The following is a 26,457-nucleotide window of genomic DNA, read 5'->3' as shown; positions in this document are numbered from 1 at the left end:
TTCCAGTGGTATAGCGAGTCACAATGGGAGGGAGAGAGATCGGCTGGGCAGGCAGGCAGGCAGGCAGGCACACTGGTGACAGAGAGAGCCCACCCCACATGATTCCGCTTGTCACTGACTATGAGGATGAGTGAACAACGCACCAGCCACACACATATCCCTTTCTCTCTCCCTCTCTCCCTCTCTCTCTCTCACACATACACTCTCTCTCTCTGTCTCTCTCACAGACACTCACTCTCTCTCTCTCTCTCTCTCTCTCAGACACTCTCTCTCTCTCTCTCTCTCTCTCTCTCTCTCTCTCCCTCTCTCCCTCACACACAGACACTCTCTCTCTCTGTCTCTCTCACAGACACTCTCTCTCTCTCTCTCTCTCTCCCTCTCTCCCTCACACACAGACACTCTCTCTCTCACAGACACTCACTCTCTCTCTCTCTCTCTCTCTCTCTCTCTCTCTCTCTCTCTCTCTCTCTCTCTCTCTCTCTCTCTCTCTCTCTCTCTCTCTCTCTCTCACACACACAGACACACCCTCTCTGTCTCTCTTACAGACACTCACTCTCTCTCTCTCTCTCACAGACTCTCTCTCTCTCTCTCTCTCTCTCTCACAGACTCTCTCTCTCTCTCTCTCTCTCTCTCACACACACAGACACTCTCTCTTACACAGACACTCTCTCTCTCTGTCTCTCTCACAGACTCTCTCTCTCTCTCTCTCTCTCTCTCACACACAGACACTCTCTCTCTCTCTCTCTCTCTCTCTCTCTCTCTCTCTCTCTCTCTCTCTCTCTCTCTCTCTCTCTCTCTCTCTCTCTCTCTCTCTCCCTCTCTCTCTCTCACACACAGACACTCTCTCTCTCTCTCTCTCTCTCTCTCTCTCTCTCTCTCTCTCTCTCTCTCTCTGTCTCTCTCACAGACTCTCTCTCTCTCCCTCTCTCTCTCTCTCTCTCTCCCTCTCTGTCTCTCTCACACACAGACTCTCTCTCTCTCTCTCTCTCTCTCTCTCTCTCTCTCTCCCTCTCTCTCTCTCACACACAGACACTCTCTCTCTCTGTCTCACTCACAGACACTCTCTCTCTCTCTCTCTCTCTCTCTCTCTCTCTCTCTCTCTCTCTCTCGCTCTCTCTCGCTCTCTCTCCCTCTCTCTCTCACACACAGACACTCTCTCTCTCTGTCTCTCTCACAGACACACTCTCTCTCTCTCTCTCTCCCTCTCTCTCTCACAGACACACTCTCTCTCTCAGCTTCACCCAGGTTCACAGCACAGAGACAAGCAGCACAGGATATTATGCTTGACTTGAAGCAGCAAGAATGTGTCCATTATTATAATCATTATGGATGGGGAGGATTCAACTAAACCACATCAACTATGATTACTATCATTAGCACTGCTAGTTATATCAACTAGAGTAAGCGCTGCATTAACTAAAACTACTTCAATAATAACCCAAGTTAATGATATTGCCATAGATGACAGGACAGGCACATTTCCAATATATGACTGTCAAACACCCAAATGAGAAATGCATACTGTAAATCAATGTTCAATGAGAGCGGGCTGAGCTGTGAGAGATGGGATTTTAACCCTTGCTTTCGCGGGAACAGCTGTATCGGAAACAAACCCTTTGTGTTGCTAGGCAACCTTAGCGAGGAGGTCTAAATTTGTCACTTGCAAGTTGCTTGTTGGTTGTGAAATTATCTGACTCCTTATGTATATATGGTGTTATTCCCAAGCACTTGTAACCAAGCATTGACAGTACAAGACACAATCCAAATCCAATGGGAATGTGATGGAAATTAACAAATGTTCTGATATTAGGAAATGTTATAATGTCAGACTCAGCACCTCTTCGGAATACCTTTGGGACTTTCATTGGGGAAACAACATAATGAATTCAGAGCCTGGCATTTAGAAATACTCCTTCCATCAACATTGCTCAAAATGTATCTCAAACCATTGGTGTGGTCATTAGTTGCCTAGCTAAATAAATATATAGAAACCAGTCCTATAAGGCAATATTTTCACTTACTCTGATGGTTCAGAAAATGACAATGGTGACTCTATTTCCTGTGCCGAAAATATGCTGTCTATGACGAATTACAAAGCATTATGACTTCAAACTAACTTAACATCTAACAGCTAAACGACTGTAGGTTACAGGGGAATTGTGGATGGGGGAATCCCTATGATCACCTCTTCTCTTTTCTGGTATACAGATTGTTAGATAGCAACCTGACAACCACCAACCACCGCTCTCCTCTCCAAGGAATAACATTAACACTTCAAAACCTGAACATCGACATTAAAACATCAACCACTCAATCAATCAAACACAAAACAAATGAATGAGCAGCTTGTGCTAGATCAATCTCAAAGATTGTAAAATACTGAGGAACCATCTTGTTTGAGCATCACAAACCCTGAGTGATGGATCCATAGAGATAGCAAAAGAGATAGAACAACACTTCTGGCATCGAATGCGTCACCACATAGATCAGTGATACAGTAGATCATACAATGATGCAAGGTGGATAATCGTTCACAGGACATTGATGTAAACAGCACTGATGAGTTCGATTTTTTTTTGGTAAAACTAACCATCAATGCATAGATTTATACCATATAAAGAGACTACCCATGGGTCTCCCATCATCATCATCAAGGAACCAAAGATTCAGATCCCCTAAGCTTATTATCACATGGATCTGGGAACCATGGCAACCACTGGGTAGCTATATGTGACAACGATTTACATAGTTGACTGTTGAACAAGGCAGATACTATAGGTTGTCATGGCGTGACTGTAGGCAGAGGTGTCATGCCCATAGGGGACACAAGGGCACATGCCCCCTCAGATTTGTCAGTTAAAATAATGAAATGAATTACTAAACTTCATATTTAAGCCCACGTATTATCATAATTATTTTTAAACATATGTCAGCTGTATTTTTTGGAGGGGGCACAATGACTGGACCAGGCAAAGAGTACCCCCTCCTATTCTCCCTAGTAAGTGGTTCCTTTCACTGGACTCTACCTACACACTCACACATACTACACTGACTCACCAACACACACACACACACACACACACACACACACACTACATACTTTCACACTCTTTCACACTCTTCACATATGCTGCTGCTACTCTGTTTATTATCTAACCTGATTACCTAGTCACTTTCACCCCTACCTACGTGTACATATTACCTGAATTACCTCAACTATCTTGTACCCCTGCACATTGACTCGGTACCGGTACTCCTTGTATATAGCCTCTTTAATGTTATTTGTGTTTTTGTATTTTAATTTGATCAAGCTATGTAGCCTATTGATTCCTTCTTGATGAATAAATAAAATGCAAATGTTTTGTTGTTTCTCTGTAATACTAGCCACCTAGCAATTTTATGAAGTTGGCTTTAGCTAGCCAGCTAGATAGGTTCCCAATCTCCCAACCTCATAACTAGCTACCAAGCCATTTCAGGCCATCAATCAAGTTAGAGTAAGTTGTCTATCTTAGCTGGCATGCCTGCTGGCAAGGTTGCTAGACTTGAGAAAATACTAAAATTGCTTTAATTATTGTGTTACGATGTTATATACCATGGTGGTGTGGTGGTATTAAACATTTTGTATTGTAGATATGTAGTGGTATAATAATGTTATATGATGTACTGCCTTGGCAGCAGCTAATAGGGATCCTTAATACAGTGAGGGAAAAAGGTATTTGATCCCCTGCTGATTTTGTACGTTTTCCCACTGACAAAGAAATGATCAGTCTATAATTTTAATGGTAGGTTTATTTGAACAGTGAGAGACAGAATAACAACAAAAAAATCCAGAAAAACGCATGGCAAAAATGTTATAAATTGATTTGCATTTTAATGAGGGAAATAAGTATTTGACCCCCTCTCAATCAGAAAGATTTCTGGCTCCCAGGTGTCTTTTATACAGGTAACGAGCTGAGATTAGGAGCACACCCTTAAAGGGAGTGCTACTAATCACAGCTTGTTACCTGTATAAAAGACACCTGTCCACAGAAGCAATCAATCAATCAGATTCCAAACTCTCCACCATGGCCAAGACCAAAGAGCTCTCCAAGGATGTCAGGGACAAGATTGTAGACCTACACAAGGCTGGAATGGGCTACAAGACCATCACCAAGCAGCTTGGTGAGAAGGTGACAACAGTTGGTGTGATTATTTGCAAATGGAAGAAACACAAAAGTACTGTCAATCTCCCTCGGCCTGGGGCTCCATGCAAGATCTCACCTCGTGGAGTTGCAATGATCATGAGAACGATGAGGAATCAGCCCAGAACTACACGGGAGGATCTTGTCAATGATCTCAAGGCAGCTGGGACCATAGTCACCAAGAAAACAATTGGTAACACACTACGCCGTGAAGGACTGAAATCCTGCAGCGCCCGCAAGGTCCCCCTGCTCAAGAAAGCACATATACATGCCCATCTGAAGTTTGCCAATGAACATCTGAATGATTCAGAGGAGAACTGGGTGAAAGTGTTGTGGTCAGATGAGACCAAAATCGAGCTCTTTGGCATCAACTCAACTCGCCGTGTTTGGAGGAGGAGGAATGCTGCCTTTGACCCCAAGAACACCATCCCCACCGTCAAACATGGAGGTGGAAACATTATGCTTTGGGGGTGTTTTTCTGCTAAGGGGACAGGACAACTTCACCGCATCAAAGGGACGATGGACAGGGCCATGTACCGTCAAATCTTGGGTGAGAACCTCCTTCCCTCAACCAGGGCATTGAACATGGGTCGTGGATGGGTATTCCAGCATGACAATGACCCAAAACACACGGCCAAGGCAACAAAGGAGTGGCTCAAGAAGAAGCACATTAAGGTCCTGGAGTGGCCTAGCCAGTCTCCAGACCTTAATCCCATAGAAAATCTGTGGAGGGAACTGAAGGTTCGAGTTGCCAAACGTCAGGCTCGAAACCTTAATGACTTGGAGAAGATCTGCAAAGAGGAGTCGGACAAAATCCCTCCTGAGATGTGTGCAAACCTGGTGGCCAACTACAAGAAATGTCTGACCTCTACTAAATCATGTTTTGCAGAGGGCTCAAATACTTATTTCCCTCATTAAAATGCAAATCAATTGATAACATTTTTGACATGCTTTTTTAACTGGATTTTTTAAAGTCCATAACCATGTGTGTTAGGTGTGTACTTTTGTTTCAAAGTAGATGTCTTTAAGACTACTAAGAAACACTCTGTGTGACCCTGGTTTAGCCCAAGGTTAAAGAATCAATGTGCATCATTAATTAAAATGACAATTGAACAGATAAACAGATGCTTAGCCTATGCAGAGAAATGTACATATTTTTTTACATAGAATTAGCCATAATGAGTCATGCTCTAGATTGCAGGTTTAGGTTCTAGATAGCACCTTTTTTTCTACGGGTGTAGTGTGAGGATAAAAGAGGATGGATGTGGCCTTTGTGAAGAATAGAGGGAGATTGTCCCATTCAAATCACAGACAACCACTGGAATGCTGTTCTTAGTTCTCAAAGGTATGCTGTCTTTTTAGAGGCATTCTATACTGTACTATACATTACACGTTATACAGTAAAGTAACCTATTATAAAGAGTACACTTTATAAATGTGTGTGTGTATGTGTGCGTGCATGACGTGTGTGACGTGTGTTCTCATCCCAGTCTCTCTACTCTGCACTATGTAGGTCAGCTCCACTGTGTACTGTAGCTAAGTGTGGAAGCAGATGTGGGATTGGAGCAGAAGACTGACTGTCTATAGGTGAGAGAGGAAACACAGTGCAGGTCCATCAACCAGTAAAGAGCAGGGCCCATTCAGAGAGGAAGATCTTTGGTCAACAACATACAACATTCATAAAGAAGCACATGAATTGGACATGACTTGAATCGCATTCAGTACAACAGATTTGCTAGCAACCATTTCCTAGCCTGGTCAACCATACTGACTGCTGCGCTCAATGGTTTACCAGTCTCACCATTTCCTATATTAAAACAATAACGTTTTCTTCTTCTTCTCTTAAATAAACCCAGTTTAGACACACAGATAAGTGTTTAGTTCAGTAACTTACCAATATCAGTCTCTTTGTGATTCTTGATTAATTCTGCCAATTCAAAGTTCCCCGCGATGATGGCCACCTGGAACAGAATGATAGATTTGTGTTCAGGCATTTATCATAGTAATATTTTTAAATCAAGCAAAATGGCTTTAAAAAATCTGACCTATGGTATTCATTATAGAAGATTCCTGACTACCTGCTCTGATGACCTCCCACGTGCGGTGCCTCAATTATTTGTCAGAAAACAACTTAATACCCACTGTCAAAGGACTGACTTTTATGAAATGCAACCTGAAATCATTATAGCTATTAATAATAACACAATAAACAACAGCCCGGTAAGAGTTGTACTGTAGTGGGTGGAGGACAGCCGAGCTGCAGCCACAGTGGGTGAGTCAACACATATCCAGCCAGTAGACCCTGCCACCTTTAGCCAGTCTTACATAAGTCAGGTCAGTGGAGTAGGAAAAACAACGTGAGGCTCAGGCTGCATCAAGGCAGGTAGACCATAGTTTAGTCACTGAAAACAAAGTCCAAATGAGGTCTCCACCTGAATCATAAAGTACCTCTCATGAATATCCAGATAGTTTAGTCACTGAAAATAACAACTGAAATCACTATTTGAATCACTACTTATCACGGAAATAAACTGAATAAACTCAGCCCTCCTTTACAAATATGAAATTGTCTCCATATTGAAAAACCAAATAACATTTTCCTTTATGATGCACAACTGAAATGAGTGCAATTAACCTATCAATGTAATACAGCAATAACCCTACAGTTGGAGTTGTAGTGCTGAAATGTAATGCATGATAGAGTGTAGAATGAGGCTGCATAATCTCTAGCTGATTGGTCGATGATGAGAGCCAGGAGGTCCTCTCTGGGGGTGACAACACATGACATGACTCCTGCTTCCCAGCTCATCTCCCAGAAACAACCTTCTGCTACAGTATAACCATGATGATAGCCTCCTAGATCCCTTCTGCTATAACAATTATACCCCCTCTTAACACTGCACAGCAAAGTATACCATATGCGCTTCGCTCTCTGCTCTGCTGTCTGTTTACCTGGTCCCAAACCATATGGAGGTAAGTTATGATGGCTGGGCACAGAGGGACAGAGAGAAAAAGACAGACAGGAAAACAAGGGGACTGAGAAACAGAGAGCAGATGGGGGGTGAGGGAGAGAGAGAGAGAGAGAGAGAGAGAGAGAGAGAGAGAGAGAGAGAGAGAGAGAGAGAGAGAGAGAGAGAGAGAGAGAGAGAGAGAGAGAGAGAGAGAGAGAGAGAGAGAGAGAGAGAGAGAGAGAGAGAGAGAGAGAGAGAGAGAGAGAGAGAGAGAGAGAGAGAGAGAGAGAGAGAGAGAGAGATGAGAGAGAGAGAGAAGAAAGATAGAGAAGAGAGAGAGAGAGAGAGAGAGAGAGAGAGAGAGAGAGGGAGAGAGAGAGAGAGAGAGAGAGAGAGAGAGAGAGAGAGAGAGAGAGAGAGAGAGAGAGAGAGAGAGAGAGAGAGAGAGAGAGAGAGAGAGAGAGAGAGAGAGAGAGAGAGAGAGAGAGAGAGAGAGAGAGAGAGAGAGAGAGAGAGAGAGAGAGAGAGAAAGAGAGAGAGAGAGAGAGAGAGAGAGAGAGAGAGAGCGAGAGAGAGAGAGAGAGAGAGAGAGAGAGAGAAAGAGAAAGATAGATGGGAGAGAGAGAGAGAGAGAGAGAGAGAGAGAGAGAGAGAGAGAGAGAGAGAAGAGAGATGGAGAGGGGGATGAGGAAGGAGTACCTTGTCTCAAACCATATGGAGGTAAGGTGAGGTATGATGGCAGGGTGTACTAGGAAGTGGAGCGGGATGTGATTTCAGGATGAAAGTGGGTCAGGAAAGAGGAGCAAGAAGTGAAGTGGTCCAATTTGCTCTGAATCAGTTGTGCGTCCCAAATGACACCCTGTTCCCTCTATTGTGCACTACTTTTGACCAGGACCCATAGTGCACTATATAGGGAATAGGGTGCCATTTGGGATGCTCCCTGAGTCTCAGCTCTTAATTTGCCACCATCAGTCAGCAGATGCCTGTTTAACTGGGAAGACTTAATCTGAATTTGATTGGCCGAGGTGAATGTGGTTTATGGACCCCTTCAAATGAGCTGTAATTAAGGAGTCATTGAGGCAAGAAACATAACTTCAGAAGTATGAAGGGATGAATGAATAATAGAGAGAATTTGAGGATGCATCAGTACATTACATAAACAGCAACACTCCACTGACTCCTACATGATGCAAGAGAAGACAGTTGGCTCAGCTGGGGATCAGACCAAATAACAGGAGTTCAGAGCAACTGAGGATGAGTTCAGACTGCTACGATAGCATGAGGAGGTAAAGAGGGGATTTGGTGAAAGATGTTCAACTTTGAACCATAAACATACCACAATGGGAGACTCTTTCCCAGAATAAACATTATTTGTGTTTGTGTGCTTGATAATAATGTACCTCATGCAGTAATTCTTATTTTGCCATGCTATTTAAATAGCAATATGTCTTATCAGCTGTATAGGCCTACTGCCAGTAAAATAAAATGGGTCAAAACAATGTGCGTGTGAATTCACGGCTCAATTATTTGTGGGATATGGAATTACTGTATCTGCATGAAAAGTAGCACACATTTTACATTTACATTTTAGTAATTTAGCAGATGCTCTTATCCAGAGCGACTTACAGTTAGTGAGTGCATACATTTTTCATACATCACACAGATGGTAAACAGAGTAGGAATGATAAATGGGAAAAAGACAACATACAGTCAACTGCAGCTAGGAAGCTATTCGATATCCATTCTATATGTTTTACTTCAACTCCCAAAATGCATCACACCTACAGTATGACTAATTGGTTGTTGGAGATTTAGAACACAGTGGAATGCTGCCACATGCATGTAAACAACAATTAAAACATGAATAATTATCCAAGAACCACTGACTGCTTGTTCACAGTTACATAAAAGACTAACATATAAGGAACCACTGACTCATATAGTGCTTTACTTAAATCAGTAACAATCCTACTGCTTTTCCTTTTTGAAACCGCAAGTGAACAAAATGGGATTGAAAACACAGCCTGCAGAAATAGTATCACATACTACACTATTATAACAAGCTCTCTACTGATGTAATTCGTCCGAGAAAAGAACAGTAATGGAAACAATGGATGATGAGAATGTAGCCTACCACGTAGAAGAATGAAGCAATGTATGGGCCATGTGGCATGCTAGACTGGAGATTGGAATGTAGCCATCTATATTCTACAGCAAGCCTTTACTGTGAGCAGTAATGGTTAGAGATGTGAGTCAGTCCATACCTGGAATGGTGTCTGGCTTCTGTAGTTCTTCACTTCCTTGTTGGCACCACGAACAACCAGTACTCTGGCACAGTGTTCCTTAGGGAGGAAGAGAGAAAGAAAAAAGAGAGAGTGAGAACAGAGTAAGACACTGGAAGGGTTGTGACCAGGACCACATTCATTTCAACTCCACCTCTCTCTCTCTCTCTCTCTCTCTCTCTCTCTTTGTATTTCTGCAGCCAGCTACTGTACAGTATTACCCTCTTCTGTACTGAACCCATTTAACGAGAGAACCAGAAACCATCTTGCTCAAGCATTCCATTTCATCAACTGATCCAGAACTCATTCCAGAACATTCCAGAACTGATCATTGTCCTGGAGCTGCAGCTCACCCTGTCTGGCTGATGATACCCTATGTGTGTTCCCAGGTAAAGCCTCAGTTCTCCAGTAAGGATCTCAGTGCATTGACCACATGTAGTGTAAAGATTGGTGAGTAAAGAGATAACCAGCCTGTGGAGCTGTGGTAACTGTATGTGGCACTACAGCCTGCTGCTAGCTGGATTCAGCAGCCCACCCACGGAAGGCTCCACTACAAACACACACACATTCACACGCACGCACACAAACACACACATACACGTGCCCACACACACACATACACACACACGCACGCACGCAAACACATACAATCAGGCACATAAACAAACAGGTGCCCACGCACGAACAGTGCTTGCACACACACACACACACACACACACACACACACACACACAAACACCACAGTTCAAGCTAATACCCCGCCTACTGGGCGATTCCACGCCAGCATGGCCCAAAGAATATTTTTAGTAACTCACATTTCAGTTGAATGCATTCAGTTGTGCAACTGACTAGGTATCCCATTTCCCTTTCCATGCAAATTTTATTGGGAGGAAGGATGTTTAACATGCTTTTTACATTTGTATCATAAATAATTTTTTAGAAAATCATGATGAAAGTGGCCATTTTAGGCCCTTTTTAGACCTATGCATGCCTCCTGTCATGCCTCCTGTAAGACCCTATGATCCGTGAGCCGTGCATAGTATAGACAACATCTTGGTGTCATTATACATCTTGGTGTCATTATACATCTTGGTGTCATTATAGTCGTTATAGTGTGCTCTAAAATATGGAGTATGGCTATATTCTGAAATAGAATTTTCACATAAATTGATTCAACATTAAATACATCATTATTATTAATATCTCTAAAGTGCCCTTTTAGATTTTTGCTTTTTGTTAGACATATTGTTTGTAACAATATACTATTCAAACATTTCACATTTCCAAGTGGGCTCTCTGATACTTTTGAAGAAATTATCAATTTTATACATAGACATTTATATTATAGGCCATTAACCAATCACAGCCCTCCAGTAGGATCGTTTGTTCAGCAAATGATTAGTGCTATCCGGGGTCCCACTCTCCCAAGTGGACATTCTCTCTTTTCCCCCTGACCCATCTGTCTATCTCCTCATTTGAATTCCATGCTGTCACAGTCACTAGCCCATTCAAGCTTAACATCCTTATCATTTATCGCCCTCCAGGTTCCCTTGGAGAGTTCATCAATGAGCTTGACGCCTTGATAAGTTCCTTTCCTGAGGATGGCTCACCCCTCACAGTTCTGGGTGACTTTAACCTCTCTACGTCTTCCTTTGACTCATTTCTCTCTGCCTCCTTCTTTCCACTCCTTTCCTCTTTTGACCTACCCTCTCACCGTCCCCCCCTACTCACAAGGCAGGCAATACGCTTGACCTCATCTTTACTAGATGCTGTTCTTCTACTAATCTCACTGCAACTCCCCTCCAAGTCTCCGACCACTACTTTGAATACTTTTCTCTCTCGCTCTCCACCAACACTACTCACTCTACCCCTACTCAGATGGTAATGTGCTGTTGCAACCTTCGCTCTCTCTCTCTCCCGCTACTCTCTCCTCTTCCATCCTATCATCTCTTCCCTCTGCTAAATCCTTCTCCCTCCGATCTCCTGATTCTGCCTCCTCAACCCTCCTCTCCTCCCTTTCTGCATCATTTGACTCTCTATGTCCCCTATCCTCCCGGCCGGCTCGGTCCTCCCCTCCTGCTCCGTGGCTTGACGACTCATTGTGAGCTCACAGAACAGGGCTCCGGGCAGCCGAGTGGAAATGGAGGAAAACTAGACTCCCTGCGGACCTGTCATCTTTTCACTCCCTCCTCTCTACATTCTCTTCCTCTGTTTCTGCTGCTAAAGCCACTTTCTACCACTCTAAATTTGCCTCTAACCCTAGGAAGCTCTTTGCCACCTTCTCCTCCATGCTGAATCCTCCTCCTCCTCCCCCTCCCTCCTCCCTCTCTGTGGATGACTACGTCAACCATTTTGAAAAGAAAGTTGACGACATCCAATCCTCATTTATTAAGTCAAATGAGCGTGCCGTCTCTAGCCAACTCTCCTGCTATCTCTCTCAGAATGACCTTCTTGATCCAATCCAGTCAGGTTTCAAGACTGGTCATTCAACTGAGACTGCTCTTCTCTGTGTCACGGAGGCTCTCCGCACTGCTAAAGCTAACTCTTTCTCTTCTACTCTTATCCTTCTAGACCTATCTGCTGCCTTTGATACTGTGAACCATCAGATCCTCCTCTCCACCCTCTCCGAGTTGGGCATCTCCGGCGCTGCTCACTCTTGGATTGCGTCCTACCTGACAGGTCGCTCCTACCAGGTGGCATGGCGAGAATCTGTCCCCGCACCATGTGCTCTCACCACTGGTGTCCCCCAGGGCTCAGTTCTAGGCCCTCTCCTATTCTCTCTATACACCAAGTCACTTGGCTCTGTCATATCCTCACATGGTCTCTCCTATCATTGCTACGCAGACGACACACAATTAATTTTCTCCTTTCACCCCTTCTGATAACCAGGTGGCGAATCGCATCTCTGCATGTCTGGCAGACATATCAGTGTGGATGTCGGATCACCACCTCAAGCTGAACCTTGGCAAGACGGAGCTGCTCTTCCTTCCGGGGAAGGACTGCCCGCTCCATGATCTCGCCATCTCGGTTGACAACTCCATAGTGTCCTCCTCCCAGAGTGCAAAGAACCTTGGCGTGACCCTGGACAACACACTGTCGTTCTCCGCTAACATCAAAGCGGTGATCCGATCCTGCAGGTTCATGCTCTACAACATTCGCAGAGTACGACCCTACTTTACACAAAAAGTGGCACAGGTCCTAATCCAGACATGTGTCATCTCCCGTCTGGATTATTGCAACTCGCTGTTGGCTGGGCTCCCTGCCTGTGCCATTAAACCCCTACAACTTATCCAGAACGCTGCAGCCCGTCTGGTGTTCAACCTTCCCAAGTTCTCTCATGTCATCCGCTCCTCCGCACACTCCACTGGCTTCCAGTTGAGGCTCGCATCTGCTACAAAACCATGGTGCTTGCCTACAGAGCTGTGAGGGGAACGGCACCTCCTTACCTTCAGGCTCTGATCAGACCCTACACCCAAACGAGGGCACTACATTCATCCACCTCTGGCCTGCTAGTCCCCCTACCTCTACAGAAGCATAGTTCCCACTCAGCCCAGTCAAAACTATTCGCTGCTCTGGCACCCCAATGGTGGAACAAGCTCCCCCACGACGGCAGGACAGCGGAGTCACTGACCACCTTCCGGAGACACTTGAAACCCTACCTCTTTAAGGAATACCTGGAATAGTATAAAAGTAATCCTTCTACCCCCACCCTCCCCCCCTCCCCCCATTAAAAAAAGATATATATAAAAAAGTGCTTGTCCCACTGGCTATCATAAGTTGAATGCAACAATTTGTAAGTCACTCTGGATAAGAGTGGCTGCTAAATGATGTAAATGTAAATGTAAAATGTAAATGTCCTTGGGACGTCCCTGCCCTAAACCCTAAACCCTAAACCCTAAATGTTGAACCCTACTCTTACCCTTACCCTAACCTTAACCCGTACCTAACCCTAACCCTAACCCTAACCCTAACCTTAACCCTTACCTTAACCCTTACCTTAACCGTTTTAACCTTCTACTTAATGGTGTGACGGCAGAGTCGGATGTCCCAAGGATCCCTGCTAGCACTACCCTTCAGCAAATCACCAGCAGAGGGAGTTCCCGAATCCATTTTCCCAATCACTGTGTTGGTGGTGCTCATAACATGCATCATCTCATTACTTTAAAAGTAGCAGAGAGCCCACTCTGGAAATTTGATTAACATTTTAAAAATATGTTGAAAAATTTATGAAATCAAAAGGCTACTTTCCAGATATTAATATTAATAGTTTTAATGTTCAATAAATTTAGAGGCATCATGCCCATAGGGGACACAGGGGCACGTGCCCCCTCAGATTTATCTGGTGAAATGTTTTGTTGTTGTAATACTACTAGCTACCTAGCAATTTTATGAATTTGGCTTTAGCTAGCCCAGATAGATTCCCAATCTCCCAACCTCATAACTAGCTACTAAGAAGCCATTTCAGTCTCTTTAAAAAAATAACCACCAGTCAGGAGGATACAGACAGATCAAGGCAAGGGCGGAATTGTGGTGTAGATATTGGTGGGGATGAACAGTAGATGGGGGTTCCGGGGGGTCCTCCCCTGTAAATTTGTTTGACATTTTAAAACACATTTCCTGCAATTCTACACAGTTTGACAAAATGGCCACTTTCATCTTGATTGTAAAAAGCATATCAAACATCCGTCCTCCCAATTAAGTTTCTATATGAGAATTGCCAGAACAATCTGAGAAAACAAAAATATTTTCGGTCTATGCTGGCATGGAATCCCCCTATTTGCTCTTTTTATATTCTACTGCCACTAGCCCTCAGAAGAACAACAAATTCTGCATAAAATATGGGGCAGATATCTATAATAGTAATAATATTATGTGTACAAGCCCCAATCCACAAAAATCTGACTGCTATTCGAACTGAATGTTAAATCAGACAGAAGTTGATTTACAGTGAAGTTTATCCCTCCTAGTGGCTGTCATTTTAGTCATTAGATCACACTAAAGCTGTCATGCAAAAGGGTGTCTAATCAGAAAGCCACGGAAATAAATCTTGCCTGTGTAGGAGCAGAGCAGTTGAGGAAAGACATTGCACAACACCAAACAACGGAGAGGAAACCATCTCTCTCTATTTCTCTCTCATCATCCCTCACTCTCTCTCTCTCTCTCTCTCTCTCTCTCTCTCTCTCTCTCTCTCTCTCTCTCTCTCTCTCTCTCTCTCTCTCTCTCTCTCTCTCTCTCTCTCTCTCTCTCTCTCTCTCTCTCTCATGGCAGGAAAGAGAGGTTTAATGATCTGTGCCATATCTCATGGGAGCAGTGACCCCTACAGAGAACAGGGGAGATATTTCACACACACATCCAATGCTAAAACCACCATCTGGAAAATGTGTGTATGTGTGTGTGTAATGTTCATATGACAGAGTGGAGGGATTAACATTTAAACTATAATTCATAGCCATTGACACAAGGATCAGGCACACGCACAGTAATGAATGACATTACTAATTGTCATAATTCGTTTCCATCAATCTCTAAGCCCATGCAGAACATGATAGATGGATACATTTTAAAATGTTAAGACAATATTGACTAGTGTTCCCCCAGGATGCATCCATTGCAGTGAAATGTATCATCAGCAGCGCATCCAGTCAATCTTTACCCATGTGACGAATCAACAGGATATTTTTTATCATAATTGCCCCCTTGCTAATAATAGCATCATTTTCAGGATTGGGGTGAATTCCATTTCAATTCAGTGAATCAGTTTACTTCTTGAATTGACTGAATTCAAATGGAATTGACCCTAACCCTGATTACTATGGGCCTGTACCAAAACAATGTACTAGTGGTATAATAAAAACATTGTAGCTGGTATAATATAACCCCCTCTTCTGTACAGTAGATTGACTGCTGATTGGTGTGGTCCTCTGTAGCTCAGCTGGTAGAGCACGGCGCTTGTAACGCCAGGGTAGTGGGTTCGATCCCCGGGACCACCCATACACAAAAATTTATGCACGCATGACTGTAAGTCGCTTTGGATAAAAGCGTCTGCTAAATGGCATATTAATTGGTGATTTGTGTTTTCTCACCTGTTTGTATACAGCACAGATGTGTAGAGCCGTGTTTCCAGAGGCGTTCTGGACACCCATATCTGCTCCGTAGAACAACAGGTGCTCCAAGTGCTGGACGTGTCCATACCTACATGCCTGCCACACAAACACAGAGACCAGGTCAAATCATGTCCATACCTACAGGTCTGCCACACAAACACAGAGACCAGGTCAAATCATGTCCATACCTACAGGTCTGCCACACAAACACAGAGACCAGGTCAAATAATGTCCATACCGACATGCCTGCCACACAAACACAGAGACCAGGTCAAATCATGTCCATATCTACAGGTCTGCCACACAAACACAGAGACCAGGTCAAATCATGTCCATACCTACAGGTCTGCCACACAAACACAGAGACCAGGTCAAATCATGTCCATATCTACAGGTCTGCCACACAAACACAGACACCAGGTCAAATCATGTCCATACCTACAGGTCTGCCACACAAACACAGACACCAGGTCAAATCATGTCCATATCTACAGGTCTGCCACACAAACACAGACACCAGGTCAAATCATGTCCATACCTACAGGTCTGCCACACAAACACAGACACCAGGTCAAATCATGTCCATATCTACAGGTCTGCCACACAAACACAGACACCAGGTCAAATCATGTCCATATCTACAGGTCTGCCACACAAACACAGAGACCAGGTCAAATCATGTCCATATCTACAGGTCTGCCATACAAACACAGAGACCAGGTCAAATCATGTCCATATCTACAGGTCTGCCACACAAACACAGACACCAGGTCAAATCATGTCCACACCTACAGGTCTGCCATACAAACACAGAGACTAGGTCAAATCATGTCCATATCTACAGGTCTGCCACACAAACACAGAGACCAGGTCAAATCATGTCCACACCTACAGGTCTGCCACACAAACACAGAGACCAGGTCAAATAATGTCCATATCTACAGGTCTGCCACACAAACACAGAGACCAGGTCAAATCATGTCCATACCTACAGGTCTGCCACACAAACACAGAGACCAGGTCAAATCATGTCCACACCTACAGGTCTGCCACACAAACACAGAGACCAGGTCAAATAATGTCCACACCTACAGGTCTGCCATACAAACACAGAGACCAGGTCAAATCATGTCCATATCTACAGGTCTGCCACACAAACACAGACACCAGGTCAAATAATGTCCACACCTACAGGTCTGCCATACAAACACAGAGACCAGGTCAAATAATGTCTATACCTACAGGTCTGCCACACAAACACAGAGACCAGGTCAAATCATGTCCATATCTACAGGTCTGCCACACAAACACAGACACCAGGTCAAATAATGTCCACACCTACAGGTCTGCCATACAAACACAGAGACCAGGTCAAATAATGTCCATACCTACAGGTCTGCCACACAAACACAGAGACCAGGTCAAATAATGTCCACACCTACAGGTCTGCCATACAAACACAGAGACCAGGTCAAATAATGTCCATACCTACATGTCTGCCACACAAACACAGAGACCAGGTCAAATAATGTCCATACCTACAGGTCTGCCACACAAACACAGAGACCAGGTCAAATAATGTCCACACCTACAGGTCTGCCACACAAACACAGAGACCAGGTCAAATAATGTCCATACCTACAGGTCTGCCACACAAACACAGAGACCAGGTCAAATAATGTCCATACCGACAGGTCTGCCACACAAACACAGAGACCAGGTCAAATAATGTCCATACCTACAGGTCTGCCACACAAACACAGAGACCAGGTCAAATAATGTCCACACCTACAGGTCTGCCACACAAACACAAAAATATAAACAATTACCAGGTCAAAAGAAAATGAAACAGTCTACACAGTAGCCTAGCTATCATAAGGCATACCGGGACTATCATAGAAAATAACCATAGAGGAGTCGGTAGACTAGAGATATTCTAAACTGTTTTGTCTTGTTCTGCACACTAGATGTCAGTCAGAGTACCATCTGAGCGGAGCTATCTTACTGTTGTTTTGCTGCTGATGGTCTAGCCAAGTTTGCTTCTCAACCAAAGCAATTCATAAAGTCCATATAATTTCAATGGCTTGGCTAATTTGCTTTAGTACCGTCCCAGGCGCTGTAACTTGAGACTCCCAACTAAACCAGTATGTGGAACATTTGTATGCTCTGGGATTCAAACCAGAGACCTTTCGGTTACTAGCCCAAAGTTCTTAAGCACTAGGCTACCTCTATATAAATCCAATCAATTACTACACCTGGTGTATCTCGTGCCAGCTGTTCTCGTCGTGGCAGGAGATGGTGGCGTGGGCCCTCAGTAGCATCTCACAGCAGCTTGGGTCTCCCTCCACCAGGACTGTGTGGTAGAGGGGGGTCAGACTCTGGCTGTCCTTGTAGTCTGGAGATGCACCCAGGTCCAGTAGAGCCTGAGGGGGGCGATTTAGGTTTAAAGAGACGTTGCCGCTAGATGCTGATCTTAGGTCAGTTTCACATTTTTTCCACTAATGGTTAAAGTTAGGTTTGAGGGAGGGGAAGCTGATCCATCCTAGATCTGTACATAGGATACACTTCAGACCTGAGCTACACTTTATTTAAAGTAACTGTTCAATGTGTCCAGATTTCTATGAAATATGACCTATAATTAATTACAATATGAGCGAAATAGTTTTAAGCAAGTTAAATAGCAGTTTTTCTGTGTTGGAATGGTGTGGGCTTACCCCAACAACAGAATGGTGTGGGTGTATACTGGTCATTAAAAACATTCATGCAAGTAGACCGCTGATTGGCCAGCTCATCCTCCTCAGGACAATGACATCATCCTCTATGAGGAAATAGCAAAAACAATTTAAACGGTCTGTTTAAGATACAAGTTTGAGGTGGGGATTTTGAATAGTTTTTTTCTCCAATTTATGCACTGAGCAAAAATATAAACGCAACATGCAACAATTTCAAGGAGTTACAGTTAATATTAGGAAATCAGTCAATTTAAATAAATTCATTAGGCCCTAATGTATGGATTTCACATGACTGGGGATACAGATATGCATCTGTTTTTAAGATACCTTAAAAAACTAAAGGTAGTGGCACGGACCAAAAAAAACAGTCAGTATCTGGTGTGACCACCATTTGCCTCATGCAGCGCAACACATCTCCTTCGCATATACAGTGGGGAAAAAAAGTATTTAGTCAGCCACCAATTGTGCAAGTTCTCCCACTTAAAAAGATGAGAGAGGCCTGTCATTTTCATCATAGGTACACGTCAACTATGACAGAAAAAATGAGAAAAAAAAATCGAGAAAATCACATTGTATGATTTTTTAATGAATTTATTTGCAAATTATGGTGGAAAATAAGTATTTGGTCAATAACAAAAAGTTTCTCAATACTTTGTTATATACCCTTTGTTGGCAATGACACAGGTCAAACGTTTTCTGTAAGTCTTCACAAGGTTTTCACACACTGTTGCTGGTATTTTGGCCCATTCCTCCATGCAGATCTCCTCTAGAGCAGTGATGTTTGGGGCTGTCGCTGGGCAACACGGACTTTCAACTCCCTCCAAAGATTTTCTATGGGGTTGAGATCTGGAGACTGGCTAGGCCACTCCAGGACCTTGAAATGCTTCTTACGAAGCCACTCCTTCGGTTGCCCGGGCGGTGTGTTTGGGATCATTGTCATGCTGAAAGACCCAGCCACGTTTCATCTTCAATGCCCTTGCTGATGGAAGGAGGTTTTCACTCAAAATCTCACGATACATGGCCCCATTCATTCTTTCCTTTACACGGATCAGTCGTCCTGGTCCCTTTGCAGAAAAACAGCCCCAAAGCATGATGTTTCCACCCCCATGCTTCACAGTAGGTATGGTGTTCTTTGGATGCAACTCAGCATTCTTTGTCCTCCAAACACAACGAGTTGAGTTTTTACCAAAAAGTTATATTTTGGTTTCATCTGACCATATGACATTCTCCCAATCCTCTTCTGGATCATCCAAATGCACTCTAGCAAACTTCAGACGGGCCTGGACATGTACTGGCTTAAGCAGGGGGACACTTCTTGCACTGCAGGATTTGAGTCCCTGGCGGCGTAGTGTGTTACTGATGGTAGGCTTTGTTACTTTGGTCCCAGCTCTCTGCAGGTCATTCACTAGGTCCCCCGTGTGGTTCTGGGATTTTTGCTCACCATTCTTGTGATCATTTTGACCCCACGGGGTGAGATCTTGCGTGGAGCCCCAGATCGAGGGAGATTATCAGTGGTCTTGTATGTCTTCCATTTCCTAATAATTGCTCCCACAGTTGATTTTTTCAAATCAAGCTGCTTACCTATTGCAGATTCAGTCTTCCCAGCCTGGTGCAGGTCTACAATTTTGTTTCTGGTGTCCCTTGACAGCTCTTTGGTCTTGGCCATAGTGGAGTTTGGAGTGTGACTGTTTGAGGTTGTGGACAGGTGTCTTTTATACTGATAACAAGTTCAAACAGGTGCCATTAATACAGGTAACGAGTGGAGGACAGAGGAGCCTCTTAAAGAAGAAGTTACAGGTCTGTGAGAGCCAGAAATCTTGCTTGTTTGTAGGTGACCAAATACTTATTTTCCACCATAATTTGCAAATAAATTCATAAAAAATTCTACAATGTGATTTTCTGGATTTTTTTTCTCTCAATTTGTCTGTCATAGTTGACGTGTAACTATGATGAAAATTACAGGCCTCTCTCATCTTTTTAAGTGGGAGAACTTGGACAATTGGTGGCTGACTAAATACTTTTCTTCCCCACTGTAGTTGATCAGGCTGTTGATTGTGGCCTATGGAATGTTGTCCCACTCCTCTTCAATGGCTGTGCAAAGTTTCTGGATATTGGCGGGAACTGGAATATGCTGTCGTACACGTCGATCCAGAGCATCCCAAAAATGCTCAATGGGTGACTTGTCTGGTGAGTATGCAGGCCATGGAAGAACTGGGACATTTTCAGCTTCCAGGAGTTGTGTATAGATCTTTGGCGACATGGGGCCATGCATTATCATGCTGAAACATGAGGTGATGGCGGCGGATGAATGGCATGACAATGGGCCTCAGGATCTCGTCACGGTATCTCTGTGCATTCAAATTTCCATAGATAAAATGCAATTGTGTTCATGGTCTGTAGCTTATGCCTGCCCATACCATAACCCCACCGCCACCATGGGGCACTCTGTTCACAACTTTGACATCAGCAAACCGCTCGCCCACACGACGCCATTCACGCTGTCTGCCATCTGCCCGGTACAGTTGAAACCAGGATTAATCAGTGAAGAGCACACTTCTCCAGCATGCCAGTGGAGAAGCGTGAGGATGACGAGTACACAGATGAGCTTCCCTGAGACGGTTTCTGTGCAGAAATTCTTCGGTTGTGCAAACCCACAGTTTCATCAGCTGTCTGGGTGACTGGTCTCATACGATCCCGCAGGTGAAAAAGCCAGATGTGGAGGTCCTGGGCTGGCGTGGTTACATGTGGTCTGCGGTTGTGAGGCCAGTTGGACGTACAGCAAAATTCTCTAAAACGACGTTGGTAGAGAAATAAACATTCAATTCTCTGGCAACAGCTCTTGTGGACATTCCTGCAGTCAGCATTCCAATTGCACGCTCCCTGAAAACTTGAGTCATGTGTGGCATTGTGTTATGTGATAAAACTTCACATTTTAGAGTGGCCTTTTATTTTCCCCAGCACAAGGTGCACCTGTGTAATGATCATGCTGTTTAATCAGCTTCATGCTGTTTAATCAGCCACACCTGTGGATGGATTATCTTGGCAAAGTAGAAATGCTCACTAACAGGCATGTAAACAAATTAGTGCACAGAATTTGAGAGAAATAAACTTTTTGTGCGTATGGAACATTTCTGGGATCTTTCTTTTCAGCTCATGAAACACGGGACCAACACTTTACATGTTGCGTTTATATTTTTGTTCAGTGTAGTATAGGATTAGTATTTGATGAGTCAACAACATTATTTGGGTATGAGTTAACAGAACATTAACTTTTAAAAGTGAGATTTTCACTGGACAGTTACTTTAAAGCCTGCAGGTAGAATGCTTTATAACTTGTTATAAACATGTATGATCCTCTTTATTACTTTACAATATTGTAGCGACCCTTTAGCTCTATTATGTGGGGGCTCATGGGGAAATTATGGGGGAAGGAGTTGCCCCTAGTTCAAATAGCCACTAGGTATGGGGGGTTGAGGGTGATCTGAGTGAGAGCGAGACAGATCGAGACTGAGTGGAGAGTGATAACGTCTCCTCAGAGTTCCACTAAGTTATACAGTGAGCCAGACACGTTTATTGTTTTAGGACAATCATTCTAACCCTGTGTTAGCCTGTATTTCGAGGGCATTAAAACCTGGTTTACAGGTTCAGCTTGAGCTACAGTCTCCTCGTTCTTGTAGTTAGCTAGCTAGCTAAGGAGTGGACCTGCTAATGCCACACTGGTGCTCAGAAGTGGGATTAGCCAAGCCTCCATTCCCCTCGTGCTAGCTAGCTACTGGAGAGAAGACGCCATGACGGATACAATCGAGAAAACATTGGATCACTTTACAATCTTTACTCCTCCGGAGACGCCGAAGAAGTGGTCATCAGATGAAGCTCGTCGTGAAAAGAAAAGAGATCAGAAGAATTCCACAGAAACACACAGCTACTCTGCTAACCGAGTTACCTCAGGTATTGATGAAAGCACCGTTCCAGCTCACCCCGCGAGTCTCGTGGAGCAGCCGACGAACCAAAACAAACAAGATGGCAGCCCCCATGTTACCCATGCTGGCTGTGGCAACATGAAAGAAAAAGACAAACGCACGAAAAGGTGAGCAAAAACCTAATTGTATCTCAGAACTAGAGGGTAACAATGCAAGCAGAGTTGAAGAGGGTTTTATGCAGAGAATGGGCACGACGATGGAGAGGGCCTTTGGGCAGATCTTCAGAAGCCCCTGGAACAGTATGTTGGGGAGAGAGAGCCCCGGCATGGGCACTTTGCAGAATGTCTGGAAGGTAGAGAGCAGGATGCAATCACTGATGATGATGCCAATGCTTGTGATGCTAATGCTAACTATGTGGATGTAATGGGAAATGTTACTGTGAAGGCAAGCTCCATCCCCACCACCAATCCTGCTAACCGGATACCTGATGGTAATGCTTATGGCTACAGTGAAGAGAGTAATGCTAACTTTAGCCCTCTAGACCAGGCCCTTGGAAGTAGCAATGTTAACAGATGCTCTTATTATGACAGAGAGGGTTACTGCAGTAGCCAGGCCACTGGAGTTAGCTAATGTAGAGCACAGCCCGGAGAGTTATGCTAACCCACGCAGCTGGCAGACAAGAGTTAGCCATGCTAGCAAACCCGAATGCACATTCCCTTATGATGACAGAGAGGCTTATCGCAGTAGTCACTGGAGTTAGCTATGCTAATGTTTACCCCAGCCAAGAGAGTTATGCACAAATTAGCCATGCTTGCTACCCCAGATGCACAGATGAAGATGATGTTAGCTATGCTATGCCTCAAGCCCCAGTTAGGCATGCTAATGCTACCAGCCAGGCTGAGGATGTAGTGATCTCACTAGCAGCTGCTATCACTACTGCCCTGGCGAACTTTAAAGCCACTTTGGACCAGCCCTTGCCTTCTCCAGCTGTCCCACAGTGGCACTTGAAAATCGGCAGTTCCGATGGACTTCCAGCATGGGAGACCCAGTTTGAGCTTATAGCTGCTGCTAATCAGTGGTCACCAGCAGAGAGAGCAATGCAGCTAGCTTCAGCGTAGGAGGGAGAGGCTAGGAAAGCGCAACTAGATGTGACAGTGGCCGACCTGAATAACCCACAGGTAATAGCCAGGGCCTTGGAGAGGCGCATTGGGAACACCACACACCCTGCAGTGATGCAACAGAGGTTCAATGCAAGATGCCGAGCCCCTGGAGAGAAGCTGGGTGTGTTTGCAGCCAAACTACACTACCTAGCACAAAGATGTTACCCTGAGTTTGATGAAGCTACCAGATCAGTGTTAAGCAGAGATGCATTCAGCTCCACAACCCTCAGCCGCTGTAGGCAGCTCTAAAGCGGGCGCAGGAGGTGGAAGACATACTCATCAAAGGTTTTGGATGCTTCCCTAACCAAGTGATGACTCGCCCCCAGAATTGTGCCCTCCAACATCTTCCACCAACTTCCCTCAGCACGGCTCCAGTGCATCCACCTTCCTTTAACCTGATGTCTCCAGAGGAATGACAACAAATCTGCTACCGGCGTAGCCAGAGAGGCCACACATGGCGTTATTGTCTAGCCCCTGACTCCATCCTCTTGGCCAATACTTCAGGAAACGGCCCTGGTCCGGTGTAGAGAGGAGTGACCCGGGCCACCCTTCATCTCTCCTCAAATAATTGATAAACACCCTTCATCTTCCAGACCCCCTCCCCGTCTGTACACACCCTCCTTGCCATTAACTGCTGTCAAGTTCATGTTTGGGTTGAGGGCCACTACTGGACACAAGTTCCACAGTGACCCTTATCCATCCTGACCTTCTACCACCCAGTGACCTTCTGATCTTCTGCCAACCCCAAGCCACCGAACTTCCCTTGATCACAGTAACTGAAGTAAGAGCACCAATGCTTTACACATTCCGACACAGCTTTGCTGTCACCCCTAATGATGTAGGTTGAACCCACTGGGTGCAGCGATGACCTCATTGAATTGATGGCATCTACCGACACTATCGAACCGGCTGATAGTCCGTGGGCCTCCCCCGTAGTCATGGTCCTCAAAAAGGTTATCCTCCCTGGATCTACGGAGCGGATACTGGCAGGTACCGCTGGCCCCTGAAGACAAAGCGAAAACTGCCTTCACAACAGGACGAGGCATATGGAAGTTTACCACTATGCCGTTCGGCTTGTGCAATGCCCATGCCACCTTCAAGAGGCTAATGGAGAAGGTTCTCAAAGCTGTGCCCCAAGAACACTGTGTGGTGTATCTCAATGACCTACTGGTGCATGGGACAAGTCTGCGTTGGAAAACTTGAAGGAAGTTCTGGGCTGAATCCAAAGAGTTGGGCTGAAGCTTCATGCAGGAAAGTGCAGTTTCATGCAGAAAGAGGTTACCTTCCTCGGACACAGAGTCAGCCATGCAGGAATCATGAAGAAGTCGGATAAGGTAGTCGCTGTCAGGGATTGGCCTAAACCCGACAACATACACCACGCTACGGTCTTTCTTAGGGCTAGCCTCCTATTACAGACGTTTCATTGCTGGGTTCACCACTGTGGCCACCCCTTTGTACCATCTGTTGTGGAAGAATACCCCCTTCGAGTGGGGGCCGGAGTAAGAGACAGCCTTTAACACCCTGAAGCAGGCTTTATGTGAAGACCGTGTGCATCGCCCAAGATCCAGGGAAACCGTTCATCCTCGATACGGATGCCAGTAATGAAAGCCTCTGTGCGATTTTGTCACAGCTGACCCAGGAAAGAGAACGAGTTATTTCCTATTACAGTCACATCTTTGACAAGCCAGAGAATAACTATTGTGTAACACGCCGGGAGCTTCTAGAAGTCATCGAATTCAAGCATGTTCCTTTGAAGCCTTCCTTTCAATGTACAAACCGATCATGCTGCCTTAAGTGGCTCCAGAAGGACAAGTAGCTTGGTGCAATGAACAGCTCCAGGCAATACAATTCACCATCCAACACAGAGCCGGGGAAAGCCATACTAACGCTGATAGCCTGTCCCGGCGGCCATGTGCTCCTGAATGCCGCGACTGTGATCGAGCAGAAACCCGTAAGGCCATGAACCTGCAAGTTGAAGAGAGGAAGTGGGTCGGATCTCAGAATTTTGGGTCTGTTGGACCCGTGAAGAGCTCTACATAGCCAGTCACACATTCCGGCAAATACGCTTGACTCAAAGTTCCTGCCTTGATTGGAATGGAGTACCGATGGCATCCCAAAGCACCTGGACATCTCTTGAAGCAAGGCCTCAGCCACAGTTGTTGCTTCTTGGTCAGGTATGGGGTACACTTCCGGATACTTCGTGAAGTAGTCGATGGCTACTAGCACAAACTGGTTTCCTCTGCAGGTCCATAGTAATGGCCCCAACACATCAACTGCCACTCTGTCCATGGGTGTCCCTACCTGGAAAGATTGCATGAGAGCAGAGGATTGATTTTTGGGGACATTTACGGGCCGTACAGGTGTCACAGCGGCAAGTGTAGTCCTCAACATCCTGTCTGCTCTGACCCCAGTAGAACCTCTATCACAATTGCCTCAGGGTCTTTGTTACTCTCTTTATTACTCCAAAGTGGCCAATGCCCAGGGATCCATGATGTGCCTCCAACACCTTTTCTCAAAGATCATTGGGCACCACCACTTGGCTCCAGCTAACACCTCGTCAAGCCTCCCTCTTGGAGCTTGGCTATTGAGACCATATACCTCTGATGGTAGCAGACCGTGCCACTACTTCTTCCCAGGGTTGCCAGGACCCTTCCTCCAGCCAACCCATGACCATCCTGAGGTCAGGATCATCCATCTGCAGTTCTCGCCAACCTTGTTCATTGCCTGGTAGCAGCTCCCGGCAGTAGTCTTCAACATCCTGTCTGCTCTGACCCCAGTAGAACCTCTATCGCAGTTGCCTCATGGTCTTTGTTACTTCAAAGTGGGTCTTTGTTACTCCGAAGTGGGTCTTTGTTACTCCCAGAGCTGCTACCAGGAAATGAACAGTTAAGAAACTTTTGTGAAGGTGTGGTATGGTATGGCTATTATTAGTCTTAGCTACAGCAGGCCTATGAAGGCAATGCACACTGGAGCTCCATCTGACTCCGACAGTTGAACTTGAGGTGAGGAAGAATGTTTTACGCCTTAATTTAACAATATCATGTTTTTCTTTGTAAAAAATATTCTGATCGAAAATTTACAAATTAGCATCCTTCTGTATGCCTGTATCTGTATAGCAGTAGTAGCC

At 44.8% G+C, this 26,457-nt stretch overlaps 1 protein-coding gene across 1 annotated transcript in view; it reads right to left on the bottom strand.

Moving 5' to 3' along the window:
* The window catches only part of LOC121577180 (SH3 and multiple ankyrin repeat domains protein 2-like), a 155,502-nt gene that overhangs the window by 77,651 nt on the left and 51,394 nt on the right, over positions 1–26,457 (bottom strand). Inside the window, exons 7-10 of the mRNA XM_041890946.2 lie at positions 17,774–17,941; positions 15,498–15,614; positions 9,397–9,474; positions 6,076–6,142 (exon numbers count right to left, since the gene is read on the bottom strand). Coding sequence (XP_041746880.2) covers positions 6,076–6,142; positions 9,397–9,474; positions 15,498–15,614; positions 17,774–17,941 — 430 coding nt within the window. The remainder of the gene's footprint in view (positions 1–6,075; positions 6,143–9,396; positions 9,475–15,497; positions 15,615–17,773; positions 17,942–26,457) is intronic.

Source organism: Coregonus clupeaformis, chromosome 11, assembly GCF_020615455.1.
Source record: "Coregonus clupeaformis isolate EN_2021a chromosome 11, ASM2061545v1, whole genome shotgun sequence".
In the NCBI taxonomy this organism is placed as follows: Eukaryota; Metazoa; Chordata; class Actinopteri; order Salmoniformes; family Salmonidae; genus Coregonus; species Coregonus clupeaformis.
This window is presented reverse-complemented; position numbering and strand designations above follow the sequence as displayed.